The 22,627-nt window shown below is 31.3% G+C and overlaps 3 protein-coding genes across 4 annotated transcripts; 2 read left to right on the plus strand and 1 right to left on the minus strand.

Annotated features, from left to right (window-relative positions):
• Window positions 1-978: 978 nt before the first annotated feature.
• LOC130808953 (E3 ubiquitin protein ligase RIE1) lies at window positions 979-7,098 on the minus strand. 2 transcript variants are annotated; one of them, XM_057674526.1, is made up of 5 exons: window positions 6,392-7,098; window positions 5,842-5,961; window positions 3,714-3,846; window positions 3,462-3,620; window positions 979-1,547 (listed from the first exon to the last, which is right to left on the minus strand). In XM_057674526.1, exons 1-5 carry the CDS (start codon window positions 6,925-6,927, stop codon window positions 1,389-1,391), a joined length of 1,107 nt encoding a protein of 368 aa, XP_057530509.1. In that variant the 5' UTR covers window positions 6,928-7,098; the 3' UTR covers window positions 979-1,388. The 2 variants fall into 2 exon arrangements, with proteins under 2 accessions (XP_057530509.1, XP_057530508.1); XM_057674525.1 differs by having other exon boundaries at window positions 3,462-3,623; window positions 6,392-7,022.
• Window positions 7,099-13,157: 6,059 nt separating this feature from the next.
• On the plus strand, window positions 13,158-16,397 carry LOC130808956 (heat stress transcription factor A-8). Its single transcript, XM_057674528.1, has 2 exons — window positions 13,158-13,608; window positions 15,480-16,397. Exons 1-2 carry the CDS (start codon window positions 13,387-13,389, stop codon window positions 16,344-16,346), a joined length of 1,089 nt encoding a protein of 362 aa, XP_057530511.1. The 5' UTR covers window positions 13,158-13,386; the 3' UTR covers window positions 16,347-16,397.
• A 1,333-nt stretch (window positions 16,398-17,730) lies between these two features.
• On the plus strand, window positions 17,731-22,520 carry LOC130808957 (uncharacterized). The gene is made up of 4 exons (XM_057674529.1): window positions 17,731-18,205; window positions 20,328-20,486; window positions 21,159-21,267; window positions 22,106-22,520. The coding sequence occupies exons 1-4, from the start codon at window positions 17,891-17,893 to the stop codon at window positions 22,306-22,308; spliced, it is 786 nt and encodes a 261-aa protein (XP_057530512.1). The 5' UTR covers window positions 17,731-17,890; the 3' UTR covers window positions 22,309-22,520.
• Window positions 22,521-22,627: the final 107 nt, after the last annotated feature.

A 22,627-nucleotide genomic window follows, 5' to 3' on the forward strand; every position in this document is an offset into this window, starting at 1 on the left:
ATCCACTAGACCAACTGGCTAATGAATGATAATCTCCATTCATGGTATTATTTATTTATCTATTAATTACATTTTATTAATAATTAATAATTAATATAATTAATTGAATAACATAGCAACTAAATGATGATATTGGCATAGCAATAAAAATAGTACTCTTTCAATTTTTTTTAGATTGTAACAAAAAAACTTTACACAAGGAATAAGAAATGATGAAACCATTTAAATTGTGTTGATAGTATTAAAGGAGGATAAAAATGTATAGATGAAAATAAAAGAAAATATTGAAAATATTTTCATAAAGTAAATTATAGCAAAATAAAAATGACGAACTAAAAAGAAAAGTATAGCAAACTGTGAGCTGATTTAATGGCATAGAGTTCCTTAAACAATGTTAGTAAATTTCCAAAGTAGGATAAATCAAGTACTCCTATCTCTCTTATTTTGCACAAGTTGTAAAATGAGTGAAATTTAGTGAAAAAGAGAATTAAATTAAAGAATGATACAAAAAACAAGTGAATGATAAAAACGAGTAATAAAGATGAAGAAAAAATATTCACTTTGGTTCTTTTCAAACGTCCCATTTGCTTTTCATCAACCACTCTTAACTTATAATTTATTCATAATCTATAAATTAAAACATAGTCAAATAAAATTTTGTTTTGATTCATTCCAACATAAGGTGTAATTAATATCTATTTTTTATTATGCACAATTAGGGATATTAAAGGTTGAATTAATACATTGTGCAAAAAGCAAATGAAACATTTGAAAAGAAACGAAAGGAGTATAAGTTTATGAATGAAATTAAAAAAAGAATGAGACCATTGTAAAAAAAAAGTGCAAAATCAATAAGAAAAACTAAAATAAAAAATAAAGCAAATTGAAAGAGACAAAGAAAGAAAATACCAAATATAAACAATGAATTATTTAATTAGCAATGAAAAGAGATATTGCCTTCCATTTCGGAGAATAAAAGATTACTAAGCAGTTCTTGCTAATAAAACCAAAATTAATTATTTTACAAAATAACTTAAAATGGAACAAAATAGGTACATAAAATAGTAGAACCAGGACTGCATATCAGTCACCAGGCTTTTAAAACAAAAATCCCTTCATGAATTTTGAATACCTCTCATATATATAATTCATACAAATATAATTACATTCAAAAATACAAATACAGATAATTCTATATATAAAGGGTCGTTGATTACATAGACACTGAGGCCTTAACGCGCTGGTGCTGGTGCTGGGAGAATTGTCTACGAAAAATGATGACTATAAGCTACATTCTTGGAACAATTTTTCTTAATTGTAACAACTCTCCTTCGTTTTGAAAACTGTACAAATATAACTTGAAGGGCGTAACGGTTTTCCTGGTTAGTTCAAACATTGGTTCCTTTGATAATGTTGTATTTGCAAAGGGGACACGTTGCGTTCATCTTAAGCCACTTCGCAATGCATGTTTCATGAAAATGGTGGTTGCAAGGTAGAGCGTGAAGCTCCACTCCATCGTGATATGAACTCAAACAGATACAACACTCCTGTTAATAAAGGAAATCAAAATTAGTAGCAGAAACAGAATTCATGTCGGTCAAAGAATGAAAATACAAGCTCAAACGAAAAAGATTTTAAGATTAACAGAAGAGATCGTTCATACCATTATATTTTATCCCTCCCCACCCAAAAAAAAAAAAAAAAAAAAAAGGAGTAATATGTCCCATCCATAATAATTTTCCAAGCTTGATAAAATTTTTAATCATATCCCAAGTATTCAGTGTGCATCACTTCATGATATGCTACACTTCACGACCATCATGCTCCATACTCCGTGTTCTATGCAAATCAGAATCCCTCTCAATTTCACAATGAATCTCATCTCACCTTCTTGCTAAATATCCGACTAAGATAGTAATTTTAGAAATACATTCATCCCCAATTAATACTAAAAAACTACTTGAAGCAAATCTAAATCAATTAGAACTATGAAACGAAGCACAATATTGAAACAGCTATAATGCCTAAACATACTCAAAATAATAATGCAACACTAGTTTTAGTTAAGTTATAGATTGAGCCCAAAGGAAGTGAAAATCCAATATAAAAACTCTCTTTGCTACTCTAGGACAGAAACTCAAGATCATAGGTAGATTAGACTAACTATATGATGTGTGTCCATTTTAATGATGATGTTCACCCTTATCGGCCCACCTTCTCTTCATCTTCCTCAAAAAATCTCAGTTTAGGCTCCCTTACGAGCACTCATTTTATCATCACCACATATTCATTTTGAGCCTTGTTCATCAGCAAGAAAGACGCAAGTCTTATTTGAACACATTACATTCGTGAACCATACGCTTGTTACGCACATTCGATTCATAAGGCCTATAATCCCCACCAATTAGATTTGAATTGTTTGTGATTCGAAATGACCAGTACAACAAAATAAAACTAAAGTCAACTCAAGTGCAAATGAGTTGTGGAGATCACAACAATGTCAAAGTCTTGTTTCAAAGAATATTGGGTTGTTGCTAACAAAGTTTATTTAGTCATTAAAAATCAATTCAATCATTTAAATACATTATCTTCGTATCTTCATTTTTACCTAGGTAAAGCCTACAGTGGCATTAAATATTCATGACAGAATAAAAGTCAAACTAAGAAAACAAGGCTACAATTAAGAGAATATGATTGTTGTTAAGTGTAAAAAATGGTACATAGGTGATGGAAGAGGAGGTTAAGAGGAACTAATACCCTCATCTTACTAGTGGGATAGAGTGGAAATATTTCCTTCCAGAAAATAAGATGATAATTTCCCTTTTTATTCATCTTCCTCGTATCATTGTATCATATTTCCTTCATCTCACCTTACAAATCCAATTCTACTTACTTTCATTTTCATACTTTGACTTTTATTTCCCTTTTAATATTAACTTTCGATACAAGCATGCACCTAGTGTTTTATGCTCTTGCAAGTATCAATTTTTCACGTCATTCTTTAATCTTGTTATCCAAGTCATCTCCGTCCTACGTCTTCCTTTTAAAACTTTCCAATTAATATCTTATATACTTTTCCTTTGTTGAAAATTTCGGGAGGGGGGCTTTATAGACCGATTATGACAATAATTCACTTATTGGAGTTTGCCTCTAAAATTCCTTATCTTTCGTGGATTAAACTTTGCGCGGCTTTCACCCAAGGACTACATGGACTTCAAGACATGTGAATACATATAGTTAACCTCAATAGTTCAGGCCATTATTTCTTCATTTCTCCCTTCCACCTATGGCCAGTCCCTTTCAATATTTACCTCCATTATTTCTTACCAAGATTTTCCGTTCAATTTCACAAAAGAAAGCAAACTTATGTATATATAATATATCCAATCACAAAAGTAAACATTTTCACAAGGACTATGCTCAAAATGCATACAATTAAAATTCCAAAAAAGGTAACTTACTGCATCTTCAGGTAAAAGAACACGTTCAGTTGCCAAGTCTCCACTGCCAGTCTCCATAGGAACCATCAGCCCAGCTCCCACACCAAATTTTTCATCATTGTTTAACATTTGAAATCTGTATTTTGGAAGTACACTAAGATCGGCCTCTGAGGCACCCTCCTGCTTTCCAAAGCAAAAAAAGTAACAAGCAATGAGTCAAATGCCCCACAAAAATCATTCTTTTTATCACTAGAGCATGGGAGAAAAGCATACTTGTCCAGTAACTGTGTAAAGAATTGCTATAATACATGGCAAGCAGCAACACAGGGCAATTCCAATCAAACACGCCAAAACAACACAGAATATGGCAAAGAAAACATCAAATGCCAGATAGACAACAGACAACCTGCACCAACATCCTTTAAATTGATTAGATACATTTTTAATTAGATGAAGCTACAACATTATCAATGCACACCATCTAGTGAAAAAACATTAATATAGAATAAACAAATGAATTAAAGAATAGCATTCACACATGGAGGAGGCTTTCAGTCTTACAATCCTCGATATCATACACTTTAGAGTGCTCCATAGTCCATACACTCTTGATGTGAAAAAGGAGCAAAAATACGTAGTGATGGGATTTTCCCACCCCAATCAACAAAAAAACCATCAAAAAGAAAATAACACCCATTATGATCATGCCATCTAAAGAATTAAATTTGCGAAAATGAAATTTGAGTCGTTAGTTCTTTGCTACTCATATATAATAGTAGAAATGCAAACAAACTATTTAAATATAGCAAATGACAATCTAAAAATCTGTTTTAACATGAATAATTACTCCTAATATCTGCAATACTCTCAAATGTATGTTAAATGTGTAACAAATTTGTATTTTATTATTGATACATTATAATTGAAATGCACAAAATATTTAAAAATAGCAATTGTCATCTAAAATTCTATTTTAACACAGATAATTGCTTATAAGTTTTAAGCATCCCCCAATACTCTCAATTGTATGTTTAATGTATAACAATTTTTATTTTATTTATTTTGGGGTTGGCAAATGGTAGTTGTAGTTGTAATTGTAAGCTAGTTTGACTAGTTAGAAGTATTGGCTGATATAAACCTAGTAACAAGTACCAAGTACCATGTTATAGATTGGTAAAAACTAGTTTTGGTTGTTTGATGTTTATTAAAGAAAAAGTTGATCAAAAACCAAAAGTCAATAAAAAAAGCTACTCATAATGAGCTATTTGGTAGATGGTTTTTAGATTGTCTTTTGGGTTGTTGATTTGTCAAAAAGTCAAAAAAAATGTTTAATTAATGGTTTTTCGGCAGTTGAAAAACTAACTTTTAAACTATAATGAAAAGTATGTTCTGTTAGCTTATTTCAATGGTTTTTGACTTGTTGATCCGCTTTTTCATCAACTGACAGTTGATACCTAATTTTACTAAACATCTTCCTGTACAATCAGACAACCAAAATAGTCAAACATCTTCATTTGACAAAACAAACCAACTAAAATGTCAACTAGCAACAACAACCAACAACCATTTGCCAAACATCTACAATAATTTTCGTAACTTTCCCATAAAAATCAGCTTTACAGCCGACTTAAAAGACATTTACCTTTTATTCTCTTTTGACCTACCAAAAGCCAACCAAAAAGCTAAAGAAAAAACTATTTAACAAACACACACTTTATTGAAGTAATTGGCTTAAAATGACAATCGCTCTAGAGTTATCCCATAAAGGAACCTCCATTTACATGAGAAGCCTATCATTCTCAAAAATTCTCAATGCTCCACACAAATGTGCTCCACGCATAAGTTCTCATTTTGATCCCTTGGGCCTTGAATAAGATGTGAATGGGGTTATGGAAGGGATAAAGTTCGAAAAGATAGCAACACGAACCATGAATAAAATAACAAAAAAGGTGAATGTGATCTAGAATTCTTGATAAGGTGGAACTTAACCCACTTCCATACATCACTAACAATCCTCTACCCAAAATGAATTGGATTCACCATGATGTTGATTACAAAATGTAGAGATGTAGAGCTACGTTCAAATTTTAATCAAAAAAATACATTTTAAATTTTCGAACTCATGCAATCTACTAAGCTCTCACAATAAAGGCGACAAAGCTATAATTGAGAAAACTTAATAGAGACCCTCAAACCACAAGCAAATAGAAGTCCAATGAAGGAAAATGAAACTCAATGAGGTGAGGAATCCTAATGGCTGAAAAAATACCGAAACAAGTGAGAATTTAATAATATAAGACTTATAATAAAAATCTATCCTTTCTCCCTTTCATAATACTTTTACAGCTTCATTGTTTATTGGCTTATATTTCCTGGAAATTAGAGCATAATTAGAACGTACCAATACAGTCGTGGGGCCTCTTGTAGTAGCTTCTCACCACCAGACACTACCCAATAGAAGCCAACTATCCACCAAAGAAATGATGCCATTGTGTTTACAGATTCACATCGTTTTGAGAAGCTGGTCAATATGAAAATATAAAACAATTAAGGACTTAGTAGTAATGACATCATTTTAGATTGTAATAATTATACCACAAAAGAAATGAATTGCAGCAGCTATCATACAATCAAAAAGAGTGAGCTCCAAATGATGTGATTCTTACTAGATTTTTCACTTGAAAAGGCACAAAATAAAAATTTGCATTTATTTGTTAAAGACATCGAACGAACAATGTTTAACTTGAATGCTTAATACCCTTATTCCTTACAAACATTAAAGAAAAATCATGGTAGTGGTTGAGCGTTTTGCCTTTTACTATTTGAACCAACCCCCCCCCCCCCCCCCCCCCAATCTAATTTCGTACAATAATAAGCAAACATCAGACATGCACAAAAATTCAAAGCAAATAACCAAACCCAAAAAAACAAATTTGAATTCTTAATCTTACCTAGATTGAGAAGCACCAGACATAGGCGTACCTCCATTATCATCTCCATCACTATCATTCCCATCGAAATCAAACCTACCCCTAAATTCATCATTCTCACCAGCTTCAAGATCTGATCCACCATGACGACTACTCAAGCTCCCACTCTCAATCCTCCTTCTTCTATACTCCAACCACACCAACAAAACATGAACCAAACACTGAAATGCGTACCCACAAACCCAGACCCTAATTGGAACATTAGGGTTTTCATCAATAGTACAGATCAGCAAAACCAAAGATGCTAAAACGAATATCATATTCCATAATATATCGAGTGCCACCACCGGCTTGGAGTAACCCCAATCGGCGCGGCGCTCCTCAAGCTCACGCGCAGCCGTCTCCCTGACGAGCATAGAAGGACCACGGCGCCCAGAAGCTCGGCCAAGGAGTAAGGCGAGAGCTGTCCTCTGCGCCGTCCGTGATGGGTTGTCGACATCGGATGAGCCCTGCAATGGCCGAAGAAATGGGGTGGAGTTATTTGATGCTTCAGACATTTTTATGGATTTTTGGATTGGGGACAAAATGGGAGGGTTTGGTAATTGGGGATTTAGTTTTTTAATAGAAATGATTCTTCTGCAGTTGTATTTGTACTTCTGTTACAAAATGAGTAAATTTTTTTTAAAAAAAGTCTTCTGTAATAAATGTTGATGATGTAACTTTCATATGATCCATATCTATCTCATCCCATCTCATCTTAACTAGGACCTCCATTGCTTCTGTTCATTATACTTATTATTGATAATGATATTTCTGTATTGAATATGTCATTATTAATAATAAATATTTCAGAACGGATAGAGTATGAAATATTTGCTATTAATAGTGATAGTTTCAGACATAATATGTCACAATCGAGTTTCAATACCCCATTTCAATTACATCTACGTAACAATACATTCTAATTCTAGTATCTACTTTCCCATTTCAAAGTTTTAATAATTATCAAGAAATCGATATTGGTCAATAAAAATATAAATTGAAGATTTTATTGGGTTCGAACACCTCATCATCATCATACCAAGTATATTTACTTTCTCAAGTTCTATTAAGTTCTAATCTCCTTTAATGATGGTAAGCTTAATTTCTAACTGAATTTAAGTTTTTGCCCGAATGTAGAAATTATGGTTTATGATCAAATTGAATTGGGGGTTTTTGATTTTCAGGGTTTTGTGGATGAGTTAGTTGTAATGGAAGATTAATTGAGTGTTTGTAAGCAATCTATAATATTAATTTCATATGCTTTACTTGAACTTTGAAGAAATCCGTATAACAATCATAGCAGATTTGAAAATAGCATTTTCAGCTAATCTGGATATTTTAGCAAATTTGCTATTTCACGAAAGTTGTTCGTATCGAAATTTTATCCAGGATATGCTCAAGAAACGCATGATTTGGATCTGTGGAGGGGAAGTTATGGTCATTTCAAGGTACATTCTCATCAAAATGAATTTGATTGAGCTTAAATTGAATTGTGTGATGCATAGTTAATTATTTTACACTCTAAGAATTAAGAAAATTATAACTTTAAAGAACTAAAGAATAATAGTGTTGTTATGGAATTTTGATGAGATTAATTTTAGTAAGTTTGTAGTTTTGTTGTCTTGAAATTAGAATGAAAAAAGTTGTTGATGGGCCTCAAAATTTCATGAAATTTATATATATAAACGTTGGGATATATTTTCCTTGAATTGTGGTTTTATTTAGAGTTTGAATGCGGTTTTTGATATCTAATTTTGAGAAGGAGAAGGTATAAATAAGTGAAATTGTTAGAGTTGTTTATGGTTACTCTCGGGTTGAGTTTGATGTTGGCCATTAGCTGATACTATTTCTTTGATGGATTATTTTGATGGACAAATACAATCATTGATTAGTAATTGTTGGGTCTTAATTGATTAGATTGAAGATGAAGACATGAATTAGTAAATGAGCTAAAATTGTGTGTTGGTAGAAATTGTTGTAAATGGTCGGAAGTTTTTGATATTGTTGACATTGAAATAGAAATTGATGATATGAATTGAAAAATGAGATTTTTGTTAGTCTTGTTTTTTTTTAATTGGGGTTTTAAATGAGGAATAACGTCGAGTTTACTTGATTATGCTAATAGTTATTTATTTGATGTTGATATTTATTCTAGATATTAATTGAGTTGTTAAGTGTTTGCTTCGACATTGTTATAAAGTGACATTTAGAAATGCTCCTGTGTTAGTGTTGGTCAATTGGAGATTAATTTAGTACATGAACATACTACGAAATATGTATACGAGTTGAGAAAATGAGATTGATATGGGTAAATTGTACAAGAAATTAATAAGTAGAACTTGATTGTGACTTAGTAGAATGATGTGTAATTATATTACAAATTGATATGTAAGGAGAAGTTATGACTATTTTAAGTTTCTAGTGTAATTTCAAAATTTGGGTATTTAAGTATTTGATTATGGATCGTAATATTGATTTTAGTATATTAAGGGAGTGTTTTAGTATTGTTAATATTAATTAATTTGGTGATCAAGAAAAATTGGTTGTCTAAGTAAATAAGATATAGGAATTAGTTTTATTAAATTTTAAATAAAAAGTTGTTGCCTCTTAAAATCAAACTTAAGTAAAGCTTATTAGCTAGTTAAGTCAAATCTATTGTTAGTTATTACTAAGCACATAAATGTTTACATTGAAGATTTGGATTTCATTGAGAAACTGTATCAACTAAGCTTGTTGTCTTGCTACAATTGAAAAGGATGGATTTCTTACTCAAATCTGTAATAGTTACGATAAAGAATTTTAAAGGTGTGTATCTCACTTTAGTTAAGATTGATTTGAATATAGAAATATATTCTTCCTAATAGAGAAAGTTTGTCCTTGAATCTCGAAACTACAAAATAGTTACAGAAAAGCTTTATAGAGTGTTTTATGTTTTGAAACGGTTGGGACTACCTTGATGGTGTCTCAAGGAATTGGAACTTCGTCGGGATTGTCTCGACATTACATAATAGTTGGGGGTACGTTGATCAGTACCTCGGACTTAGATCTTCTACTACGGTTTGGTCGTTTGTGGGGTGTGCACACTAGGGATCTTTGTCTAATAGTTATCCAGAGGGCATAGCTAGCCCGGTGGAAAAGAAAGTACGTTCCATTCCATAGATTTATGATTCAAAGACTTTAAAGGGAAAAGTTTTAGTAAAAAATATAGAAAAGAAAGATTTATCCATTTTATAGATTGATGATTTCAAGATTTTGAAAGGAAATATTTTAACAAAGAAAATGAAAAAGTATTTGATTTTTTTTAAAAACAGAGAAATAAGAAAAAGATTTTATATGGTATTGATAAAGTAGTTTGTTTGTAAAAGAAAATGATTCATAGGATGTAATAAATGTGCCCTACTTGCATATGTATTTGGATTCATAGTACGACATCTGGTTCAACATGTTTGTCAATACTACATGCTGATAAATGACCTACATGAAGGTTAAAATTGGAGTATTGTCAGAAAGCAACGTTCATTCATTTTGTGAAAATAGTTATAAGATTTTCTTTCCGTTATAATTTTATGTATAATTAGTATTTTGGCTAAGTTATGAGAGAAATTACATTAAGCTGTGTTAAATGTGTACTCGGCATAAGCTGACTATGTGGTTTTGTTCTTTGAACCTATCCTGGTGGGGGACAGATATTGAGAAAATTGACCTTGGTGATGTCAACGGCAACTGAAAGCGTAAAAATTAGTAAGCAACGAAGTAATTTCAAGCAATCATATAAAAGAGTGTAAGTAAAACAAATCTTTTATTTAAAATTATTTTAATACTTATTTTGGATCATTGGGAAAAATAAGTTTCCACCTTACAAGGTGATGTGATTTTGAAATGTTTGGGGGATGTGCCATTGGCTGGTTGTTATTTTGAAATGCTGGTTTTGAAATTGCAGGATGACATTAAGAAAAATTTTAGTTTATTTGATTTACAAACGGAATTCTGCTGGATTTTCCGCATGATTTAATATATTTTAAGTTGTTTTAGATAATTCTTATAATGTAATTTCTTTAGATTTTTCAAAAGTTGTAAAATACTACCTCCTATTCAGCTGAATTGTCCCATTTTTTTTTGGCACTGTTCACTTATCACTCTTAATTTGTATTTTACTCTTAATCTATAAGTTAAAACATAATCACAAGGGATCTTGTTTGATTCGTCTCAATACAAGGATTATTAATATCAACTTTTTATAATTTTTAATTAAGCATAATTTGAGATATTAAGAGTTAAAATGTTGCCTCGGCAAGTGTGAAAAAACAAATGGGACAATTGAGCTGAATAGGAGGGAGTATGATATTTAAATTCTTCGATAGATTTATACTGGATAATATAGTCAGTTGAGTAATTAATTATATTATCAATGTAATAGCCCATATAAGTATTAAGCTTCCGCATTAGTTTAAATCAATCTTGTTTAATCAGCTACAATACTTAGTTTCGGGTTGTTACAACAACAATTAACCCAGACATATATATATATATATATATATATATATATATATATATATATATATATATATATATATATATATATATATATATATATATATATATATATATATATATATATATATATATATATATATATGTCGTTAGTAGCATGTTCTAACCATTTAAAGATGTCAAAAGAGGCCTTACACTCCTATAGCTCCTTACTCGCACAAAATATATAAAACCCAAAACTTTTAGAAATAAAAACATTATTGCAAATGTTCATGAGATGCCAAAATAGGCCTTACACTCAGAACCATCATCAAAATACTTAACACAAATATACTTTATCAAGTAAATTTATTGTTAAAATATAAAACTTTCACCTAATAAATTCCAATATTTATATAAATACCAAAACTAATGTTATGAGTAATGTCTGAGTTTGAGAATAAAGTCAACAAAAGTCGACCCTATTACTAACTCTTGGTAAAGAGGTACTAATAAAAATATTATTCTATTCAAAAGTACAATTATATCAACAACACTCTTAACATCTTAAAAAGTAACAATATATTTGAAAATTTTCAAGTCTCAAAGCAAAACAGTATAGTACACCATTTTTGGTCTAAAATATTAATTTAATAAAATTCAATAATTAACGCAAATTATTTCCAAGTTGAGTAAACTAACAAAATCTTCCATTACCGAATAAGCAGTTCAAACTACTAAATTTGACAAATGCAACAATTAATAAAATAAAATAAAATGGAATATAATAAAGACTAAATCCATTCTTCCAAATTAATTTGATATACTATCTTTTGAACACTAATAAAAACAAATAAATTAAGGAAATTAGATAAATAAATAATATACAAATACTTAAAATTACCACATTCATATACTAATTATAATGCAACAACCTAAAACTAAATGCTACTAAGAAGATTCACTAGAATTTATATCTTAAACAGACTTTCTTTTTTTAAAAAAAAAACAAAAAAAAAATCAACTCACTACCTTTTCAAACCTTATCAAAGTAAATAAATTAAAAAAATTAATTAAATAAAATTAGCTAACTAAATTTAGTAAGACATAAACACCTCTAAATTTTAAATAAACCAGTAGAAAGAAAATACACAACAAAATAATTGAATAGATACAATTTTCTTAATTAAATCCTCAATTAACAATAACATTAGACTAAATGAACATAGATTATTTTTGCCCCTAAAATAATTATAACTAGTATCATCATCCTCCTCCTATCCAGCGTATCCCACTCATAAAAGAACTATGGACAAGGCTTGGGAGGGAAGAACGGCGACAACTCATATCCATAAAGAAGAGCGCGACCAAAGGAATCCTCCGGCTCGAGAAAAATAAGAGATTATATAAATTTCTTTGCATGTCTAAATTTTCATATAATTAAAAATAATACTCTATGTGAATTAAGAAAAGAGAGGGTGAACTAATTACCTTAATAAAAATTCCAATTAGAGACGATATATAGAATTGTATATAATAGTCTTAGAAAATAATAATCCTTCAATACCTTTGTACAAATAATTTCTTCAACGCAAATATAACCCTAAAAAGTATTCACCAACCTTGATTAGCCCTTGTTTAATACCCCTTCTATTCATTTTAAATGTCTCATTTTCTTATTTAGTCAAGTCACTTTAAATAACTCAATTTTATTTTGGGTATGCTCATTTTACTAATTTACCCTTACTAAACTTAACTTTTTCACGTTTTTACATCACTAATCCCACTTTACTTTTATTAAAATTTAAAAATCCTATACTTTTTTTTACATGTGGTCTCATTTGACCACCTAAAAAATGGTGAAAAGTCAAATGAGAAACATTGAGTGAATAAAAGGGAGTATAAAATTGAAAAATGAAGAATATATAAATTATTATATAACATAAATAGCCATAGTAGTATTTGTGATGATAAGAAAATGTGATAAAAAATAATTTTTTTTTTATAGAAACCCAAATGCCATCAATTTCTAGTTAATTCACTTCACCTCCTTTAAACATCTAATGGCATAAGAAGAGTGACAAAGGATTATTTTTTTATAATAAAATTAATCTATACCTTATTATGCTTAATTAATAAAAGAGTATTAAAGGGAATATGAAATGAAAGGTTTAAAGTATATAATCAAATTAATTATAATAATTTTAGTTATTATGGTTAATAATATATATGACCTTTTAATTTATGTATTAGATATTTTAAGGTATACTAAATTACCCAAAAATTTTGGGTGTTACAAAGATATTTCTTGGTCAAAGCAACGGTTGGTTCTTGGCGTGTCCCAACTATTTGCCAAGCAATTGCAATTCAGGAAACACAAGGGTTTTAGTTGGCGTATAGACATAGCTTGATTGCTCCGTCGCCATTCACAATTCCATTAATGATCAAACTAAATTTATTTTTCAATTATCAAATCTTCTGCAACTAATCGAAGAATTTGAAGAATGGCGCAGGGTAAATCAATTGGAAGTGGCTCAAATTTGGCCCCTTTTTTGATCAAATGCTATGATATGGTTGATACTGAATCTACGGATAACATTATTTCTTGGAGTGAATCAAATGATAGTTTTGTTATTTGGGATATGACTGAATTTTCTCGCGATTTGCTCCCTGCTTACTTCAAGCACCGCAATTTTTCTAGTTTTATGCGCCAACTTAACATTTATGTGAGTCTATTTCCTTCATCTAAGTTTTTTCTTTATATGTGATTCAATTCAATTTCATATTTTTGTTTTTTCTTCTTTGATTTGGTATTGTTTTTTTTTTTTTTTTTTTTTTTTTTTTTTTGTTAATTCTGAATTAATCTTACGCGAAAGGGATAGGTTTAGCTCGTTTCAGGAGTGGTAGATTGATGGATACATGGAATAGATAATTTGTGCATAAAGTAGCGAGTAGGGTTTTGTTTTTTTGCATTTTAGGATTGCTGTTATTGTTTTGCTAGGTTTAGAATAATTCTGATTTGTAAGTCATTCATCTGAATTGTATTTTGCAAGAATTTATGGGGTTCGTTCATTGAAATAATTTTTTTGTGAAATGAACTTGGTTGTCCTCAACACCCAAGGATTGATGGTAGGATTATTCATGATGAATGTTGAAACTAGCAACTAACTATTGACAAATTAAACATGCAACTAATGCAAAATAGACAAGACAAATAGGATTTACAAGGTCTACATAATGTGGGCTACGTTCTCCTTGGTGGTGAGTTGCTTTGATTGATTATAGAGATAATTCTTAGAGTTCAAACTATGAACTCTTGAAGGATTACACTTCGAAGAGAGAATTGTAAAGGTTGTGTTTTGTCTAAGGTTTAGAATGTGATAAACAAGGCTAAGTATGAACCCCTTTATATACTAGAGGAACGTAATACAAAACGTCAAACAATAAGAAAAGTCGTAAAAACATAACAGTGACAAGAAGAGTTGCTCAAACGAGTACACCCCTTTCCTCATTTGAACAACATGTATCAACATCTTTTCCTCCAAAACTAATTAGTGCTCGTTCGAGCACCTCGCCATGCTTTGCACCAAAATGGGAAGCATTATTCTTTGCACTCTTCTCATGTTGTTACCTTGTTAGCCAACGCAAAATATCAACCATGTGATCCAAATCCTCAAGGACAAGCTAGAATTAATTTGTGCTACCTATGTTAAGACTCAATGCACACTCTTACAAAATAAAACTACGTTCTTCTTCTGAACTCTTGATACACCACAACTACCTTCTTTACGCCTTGCTTCTACAAGCATATGAATGCAATTATAGTATATAACACATCCCGTGGCTTTAACAACAACTTTTGGTTGCGTTGGTCACATGTTGGTTGAAGCCCCAGGATAACTTAGGTAATTTATTAGCCTCTTTCAATGATTTTAATAGTTCATAATTATTGATGGTTAAAGCTAGTTTTCATTACTCTTGCAATGGTCTTCTACGTACTTGCAGTTTATTTGTGTTTGAAGTGACATTGATTTGTTTGCATAGAAGTATAATGGAATGTGATTTCAAAATTAGGCAACACAAAAATCAGGAAAAAATCGGGTTTAAGTGGTCAAGATGTATGAAGCTTTTCAAGAAGTCGAGACAGGTGATCTGAGTATGGGCTTCGGTTCTTTAAGAGGACTGTAATATCTTATTCTGCTGATGTAGTGAGGAGTCTAAAGTAGAAAAAAGCCTCCCAAATTGTGTGTTTTCTCAATCTTGATGAGTGTGTCCTTCCGATCATTGTTTGCTAATTCTGGCATCTATATATTTTTCTTGGCTGCTTGGTTTGTGAGTTTCAAGTTAAGTCTGAGCTTGAGCTATGCCTGCTAAAGTCAAGCTTTTATGCAGTTACTCCATGGTGACTGTTGTTTCTTTACTTGTTAGCTTTAAGGCGTACGCTTTTGTCGTGGCAATTGTAAAACCACACTCACCCTTCCTCTCTCCCCTCTTAAATTCCATCATGAATGGCGATTCTATTATCAGCGGTGATTGTCTGCTTAGTATAGTTTTCCAATGCGAATAACATTTAGGATCTTGCCCTATTCTGAAACAGGGCTTCAGAAAAGTTGATACAGATCGTTGGGAATTTGCAAATGAAGGCTTCGTCAAGGGCCAAAAGCATTTGTTACAGAACATTAAAAGAAGAAAACATCCTCAGAATACAGTACAGAAGAATCAGCAGCAGGACCAAGTGCTATGTGTTCCCGATGAAGTGGATTATATCAGCTTACAAAAAGAAGTGGAGATTCTCAAGACCGATAAAAGCGCATTGATGCAAGAATTAGTCAAACTCAGGGAACGCCACGAGTCATCACAGAACAATTTACTCCTCTTAAGGGAACGTCTCCAGGGGATGGAGAATAATCAGCAGCAACTGCTTTCATTTTTAGTGATGATTATGCAGAGCCCGGGCCTTCTGTCTCAGCTATTTCAACCTAAAGAGAACAGTTGGCGTGTAGCCGAAGCTGGAAAAATCGTATTAAACGACGATGCTGTGATTGTCAGGTATCAGCCTCTGCCAGATAGTGCTCCTTCGCCTTCTCTGGCTCCGTCTTTGGATCCTGATAAAACAGTTGATCATGATGTATCCTTCGATAGGGTTAAAGACTTCTTAATGAATTTCGATTTCCCATCATCTCCATTAGATGAAAGCTTTCTTTCTGCTGAAAATTATGGTTCAATTGTTCCAACTGATGAATTTGATCTCGATAAATTGGAACAATTTCTGCTAAGTAGCCCTGATCGCGATGATACTAAGCAAGATGAAGAAGAGACGAAATCTGCATTACATGGTATTGAAACCGAAAATTGTGAGATGAATGATTCGCCTTCATGCTTTGGATTCAACAAAGATTCGTCGAGTTTGGAACATTTGACGGAAAAAATGGAAGGTTTATCTCCTGGGAATGTTTTTTTGTAGATTATTACTAACTAATTGTGATTTGCCTTCCATAGGAATCTGTTTTGTCACTAATTCTATGCCATCTCGAATTATATATATATATATATATATATATATATATATATATATATATATATATATATATATATATATATATAGTATTTCTTGCTACAATTGCATGGGCACACATATTAAAAAAAAGGATTGACCTACAATCTAGCTGATTATTTGACCTACAATGTAGCTGATTATTTACTTTATAGAGTATAGTATTTTATTATTGTTAATGGAAAAAGAAAAAGAAAAAATAGATTGTTGAGAATAGATAAAGATTAAATAATGGTAGGAATAAAAGTTAAAGAGGTATATAGTAGGATAACAATAGGAATAGGTAGAACTTTAAATGGTTGTTTTATTAATAAAAACGGAAATGTAGCAAGTAATATGAAATTGTCAAAAATAGAAAATAGCGGGTATTATGGAACGGAGGAAGTATATAGATATACTATTTAAAAAATAGTAATCCTATGTGCTATGCATGAGCTGTTATAGATTTGTTTTGACATGAACTATGGTCAATTTGCTTTCTAATATTTTAATATTATTATTTTAAATAATATTTTAATACTTTTTCCATTTAAAATTAGTTGCAGCTTTAGATAGTGACACATGAATTAAAAAAATCATTTTTAATGTATTTTTGTCTATCTTATCATTCTTTGGATGACATGATAAATAAAGTAGAAGTAAAATAAAGATTAATTGAGTTGGTTTTTGCCAAAGCTGAAAATAGTGCAAGTATCATAAAACAACCAAAAACAGTAATATGTGAAAGTATTGTAAGATGATCTCATACAAAACTTGTTAATATGTTACCAGTGATCTCAGCAAAACATTATCATCATACAACTAAGAGTGAGGACCACTATGAAGCCAAACCTCATTAGTCATTACACCTGGTCATTAATTAATGATTCAAATGAACAAAAGAATCAAGGTTACAGGACTAGGACGGTAGGACCATTATAAGCCAAGCTATCATATTATGCGTTATCAATAATAGTTTGCACATAAAAATTCATTCGTCAATTGACGCAAGGCTATAATGAGTTTCATGGCATCCCCTAATAATAGTAATTTTCTAATTCAAATCCTTTGCCATATTAGTTAAAAATTAAAGAAAATAATGAATTGAAATGTGCCTATAAACCAAAGAGTCTTCAATAAAAAAACAATTTTTATTAGTTAAGAAAAATATAAAATTTTTATTTTTATCTATTTAAAAATTTAAAAATTAATTTTCATAAACACTACTTTGTTTTCAATTGCTATATCAAACGTTATATTTATCAACATTTTATTAACAACAAATAAACCGTTAAACCCTTAAAATATTACTTTATTGAATATTAATATTAATATCTCCAAATTTCGTCGTCCATTTCGTATGTCATTTTCCAACTGCTCCTTCAAAAACCAAGCCAACTTCCTTCAATTATCGCACGACCAAAAAAAATAAGAAAAGTCAAACAAACCTCCATTGTTGTTCTAAACTAGAGAAAATGAGTTGTGTAAACAATGATGGTGGTAGTTCCAATAATGAATTTGATCAAAATGTGTTGGTCATGAGGCATGGTGATCGGATGGATAACTTTGATACAACATGGGTAAAAACTGCTGCGCGGCCATGGGATCCGCCCCTTTTTGAAGCTGGAAAAACTAGGGCTTTTAATGTTGGTAAATATTTCAAAACTCAACTCGATTTTCCGATTCATAGAGTGTTTGTTTCCCCGTTTTTAAGGTGTATTCAAACTGCTGCTGAGGTTATGAATGGACTTTGCTCTGATGATGCTGGTGATGATTTTTCTAAAGTTAAGGTATATTTCTTTCTATGATTGTTTACTTTTTTCCTTATTTAAATTGAAAGTTTAGATTATTTTTTGGGCTTTTGTTTGATGGGAAGTTTGTTGATGCAAAATTGAATGATGGGTACTGTTGGATAAAGTTTGATTACTAGTAGTGATGTTTAGTATGGAGACTTATGCTTATTAAATGATTGTTATGATTGTTGATTTTTTAGGTACATGGTAGGCCGAGGGAAAGGAAGAGGGATAGGGGAGGACACTAAAAAATGAACCCAAGATCTTATCTAAGGAAAATACTAAATGAGATAAGGCTCGATTCTCATTGGGTTAATTGGTTTTGAAATTCAATTAATGGGTGTTTTTCCTTGTTTGAATAGGTGAAATATAGTGATGATTTGGATTCTTAATGACTGTTGTTGTGTTGATTAAAATTTTGAATGATGGAATGATTATTCTTTAAGTGTTCTTGGGTGAGTAATATAATTAGTATGCAAGTTCTATGATTTTTGATGTTGATGGTATATATAGTGCAACTTGATGATGGGTTATGACTGATAAATTTAGAAACATAACTTTTGTAATTGGAATGATATGACTATTACAAGTCTTATATGATAGTAGTAAAAAGCAATTAGTAATCATTGTATGATCAGAATATTCTCCCTCTGTCCCGTGACTTTTGCCACAATATAATCCTGGTGAAAACCAATAAATGGGAGAAAAGTAGGTAAAGAGTGTGATTTATAGGATGTAAGAAAAAAATGCGTGGATGAGATGAAAAAATTAAAGAAAGAGTGTGGACCATAACTAAAAATAGAAGTATAGACCAACAAGGAAAATGAAGGAAAAGCTTTGGGACAAAGGGAGCTGTGATGCATAATAATGAAAAAGCAAATTGGTTTGACCCTTCTAAAGTAATGGAAATTCTTTTTTAACTTATGTTTGCTGTCGATTTTGATAAAGTGGTAACAAAAGATCCTATTTTGGGGTTATAACTAACAAGAATGCTATCTAGTTTTCTGCAAAACGAAGTTATCATTCTCGAGTCCAAGGTCTCAGTGATTGCAATCTCTTAATCTCTTTTGATAAGGGTATGGTTTGACGTCATCCAACAACCCTCCTCAGACCCTGATCATAGCCTTTATGAACGAAATATACCAACTTTGATAATGATGATGATATTTTTCTGATACTAAAAGAATGTTATATTTACAACTTGTGTGATATATTGGATTGCAAATTGTCAATTTCAAGGAGAATAACTTTATAAAAGATAGTGTTAAGGATAGAGGGCTTTTGAAGAATTAGAGTGATAAGAGAGGAATGGGCACAAGTGATAGAGAGTGGAAACTTGAGGGTGTATGTCAAAGTCGAGCTAGAAACAAAATTCAGAAGGGAAGAACTAAAAGAGGGGCAAAGAACATTTGTTTAGTGGTGTCTCATCTTTCACTAGTAGTGTTTCTGAGTTAGCTGTAGATGTTGGATGTTGCCCTGTTGATTTTCCCACTCTGTCAAAAGTTTTGTTCCCTATTTTTTGGGATTTGAATTTATGTCATTGCATAGTGATGACCTTTTTATTGAATGGTGCCTTCTAGTTTGAGCTTGAGGCTTAATGGGTGCATAAAAAATTAATCGGAAATTCCATGTTGTACCCTTAAATTTTCCGCTTTTTCACGTGGTAGATAAACCTTTTTAATCAACGTGGTGACCTTGACCTTCTAATTTTTCCACGTGGTAGAAAAAAGGTAAGTTCTTTGTTAACTTTACGCTATTTTTACCTAATGTAATGACATTTTTTTCAAAAAACAAACGTCGTAATCATCCTAATTGACCACATATTTCGAAATTCAGTCGAAATAAATGCTTAATTTAACCAAAAACTTAAACATTTTTTCTACTACATAGAAAAGTTGAAAGCTTAAGGTTACCACGCGGATTTAGAAAAACATTTGTGAAAAGCCAAAAACTCGGGGTCACCACGTGAAACTTTCCAAAACTGATTGTTTAATGTTTATGAATCATCTTCACTTTTACATACGCACTTAATTATAAGACTGAAAAACTTATCGATCATAGTTAGAAATGTCTAGGAATTTCATGGATCGAGCCTTTAATTTTCCCCATCTGCTTTCAGGTATCGATTGAGTATGGGTTGTGTGAGATGTTGATCAGGGAAGCTATAAGACCTGAATTGGCACCTAAAGATGGTAATTTTGATTTCAATTTGTCTGAGCTTGAAGCCATGCTACCTGTTGGAACTGTAGATCATACTGTTGAAAGAATTTACTCAGAGGTAAGTCTTCCACACCATCTTATTGTATTGCCGTTCCTGTGTTTTGTTGGGAGGTTCTCATCTTAATTTGGTTGTAGATGGGGGAGAATAATCGCCCTTTGTTCTTATTATTCTCATTAGATATGTCAAAACAAATGGTCAGGCAGACGTGTTTTGGGTTGGGTTATTTCCGAGACGACTCATTTTCGGTTTCAGTCGACCTAACGGTATAACATTTTCTTTTAAATAATGACCAATATATAAGTATATTGCTTTAAGGCTTCAACTAAAAATACATAATTTACTAGAAATAAAGTGGCTCTAATCCAAAATGATGACATGGAATTGTAATAGTTGGAATAACGGGTCACAACGGTCGATTTTTGGGTTATGGTTGGTTTTGACCTGATTTTTTCGGTTTTCGGTTTGGGTCTTTTTCGTGATATAAACCACCGATCTTCAGTCATTTTTCAGATCAGATCAGATCAGATCAAAAATTGACATGTCTAATTTTGATGTTCCTAGCAAAGAAGCTAACCAACATTATGAACTTTGATATTGGTTTTCCATTGAAAAAAAAGTTAAGTTTAAATTTGTTTATGCTATAACCAAACACAGCTAAATTATGTGTATGTATAAATTTTATATACACCTCATTTTGTCCTAATGTGTATTATCTGCTTGGTAATATAGATGCCACGGTGGGAAGAGACTGTTTTAGGTTGCAGGAGCAGATATGAGCAAGTCATTCAGGCGCTTGCCGATAAATATCCTACGGAAAACCTGCTGCTAGTTACACATGGTAAGTTTCCTTTCTTTCTTATGAAAACTCCTAAATGGCTTAGTGTTTTAAGGCTACCTTTAGATGTATTCTGGGATATCTAAAGAGCAAACTGTCAGATTAATGGGCGATGTTTTTTTATTTGGAAATAGCTGAATTTTAACAGATTGAAGGGAACAAAATTTCCGAAACTTAAATCTAGGGTTTAGGGGACGAAGTTTTTGAATGTAGGAAGTTTCTCGTTTTTGAAAATGAGATAATTAAAGCTAGGCTACATTTTAGACTCATTTGATCATTTGAATGGCTTGAAGTGAGCAAATAATGATCAAATGAGTGAAATATAGGGGTATTTGGTAAAATGGTTTATTGGGAAATTTTAGTTTATTCTAGCACAAATAGATGATTTGATAATTAAATCGTTAGTGTTGATAAATTAGGTATTAAAGTGACTTGTTATTTTAACAGGTCAAACCTAATATCAATTGGTTTGATTAGACATTCTAATCGACTACTAGCTAAAATAATTTGTTGGACAATTTAGCTTAATTAGGTACAAATAGATAGTATGATCATCCATCCAACCATTTAATACTAGTGTTTGGTAAATTAGTTATTCGAAACAACTTATCGTTATGAATTAGCGCAATTTATAACAAACTGATCAATTAGTAGATAAAATCAACTGATCAAATAAGCCATTCTAATTAGCTATCAACTCAAGTTGCTAAAACACCCCATAGCCTACATTCACAGTGGCACATCGTCTGCATATATCAAAACTATTTAATCATATATTTTAAGATAATTAAGCGCATAAACAAAAATTCGTTTTTATTTACTTATTTACGTAATTGTGCAGGAGAAGGTGTTGGGACTTCCGTTTCAACTTTAAAGAAAGATGCTGTTGTTTATGAAGTAAACTACTGTGCTTATTCTCATGCAAAAAGACACATCGTGTTAGCAGAAAATGGCTCGTTCGATGCTGGAAGTTTTGATTTGGTCACTGCTTCTAATGAGACTGGCATCCACTGGATATTGAACAACACAGCCGATGGTGTATGACCTCTCAATTCAAAATAAACTCGGAAAATTTCTACATTGCTAAAGGCTGGTGTGATTCTTAATAATAGTTTGCAGTCGCGTGCTTTAAGATCCATTCTTTTCTATCAAGAATATGCGTAATGTTTTTAGATTCATATATTTTTTATCATTGGATTGGATGATAAAACATTTGAAAGGAAACGATCAAAGTTGTTGATGCCTCATAGTCATTATTTCTTCGTTTTCCTTCCCCTTCCCTTGCTTGACTAATAGTACACTAACTTAGCTTTAGAGGCGGAGCAAAAAAAAAATTTCTTTAATGGTCTTGTGCATTTTCAAA

This window comes from Amaranthus tricolor, chromosome 3 (assembly GCF_026212465.1).
Source record: "Amaranthus tricolor cultivar Red isolate AtriRed21 chromosome 3, ASM2621246v1, whole genome shotgun sequence".
Classification (NCBI taxonomy): Eukaryota; Viridiplantae; Streptophyta; class Magnoliopsida; order Caryophyllales; family Amaranthaceae; genus Amaranthus; species Amaranthus tricolor.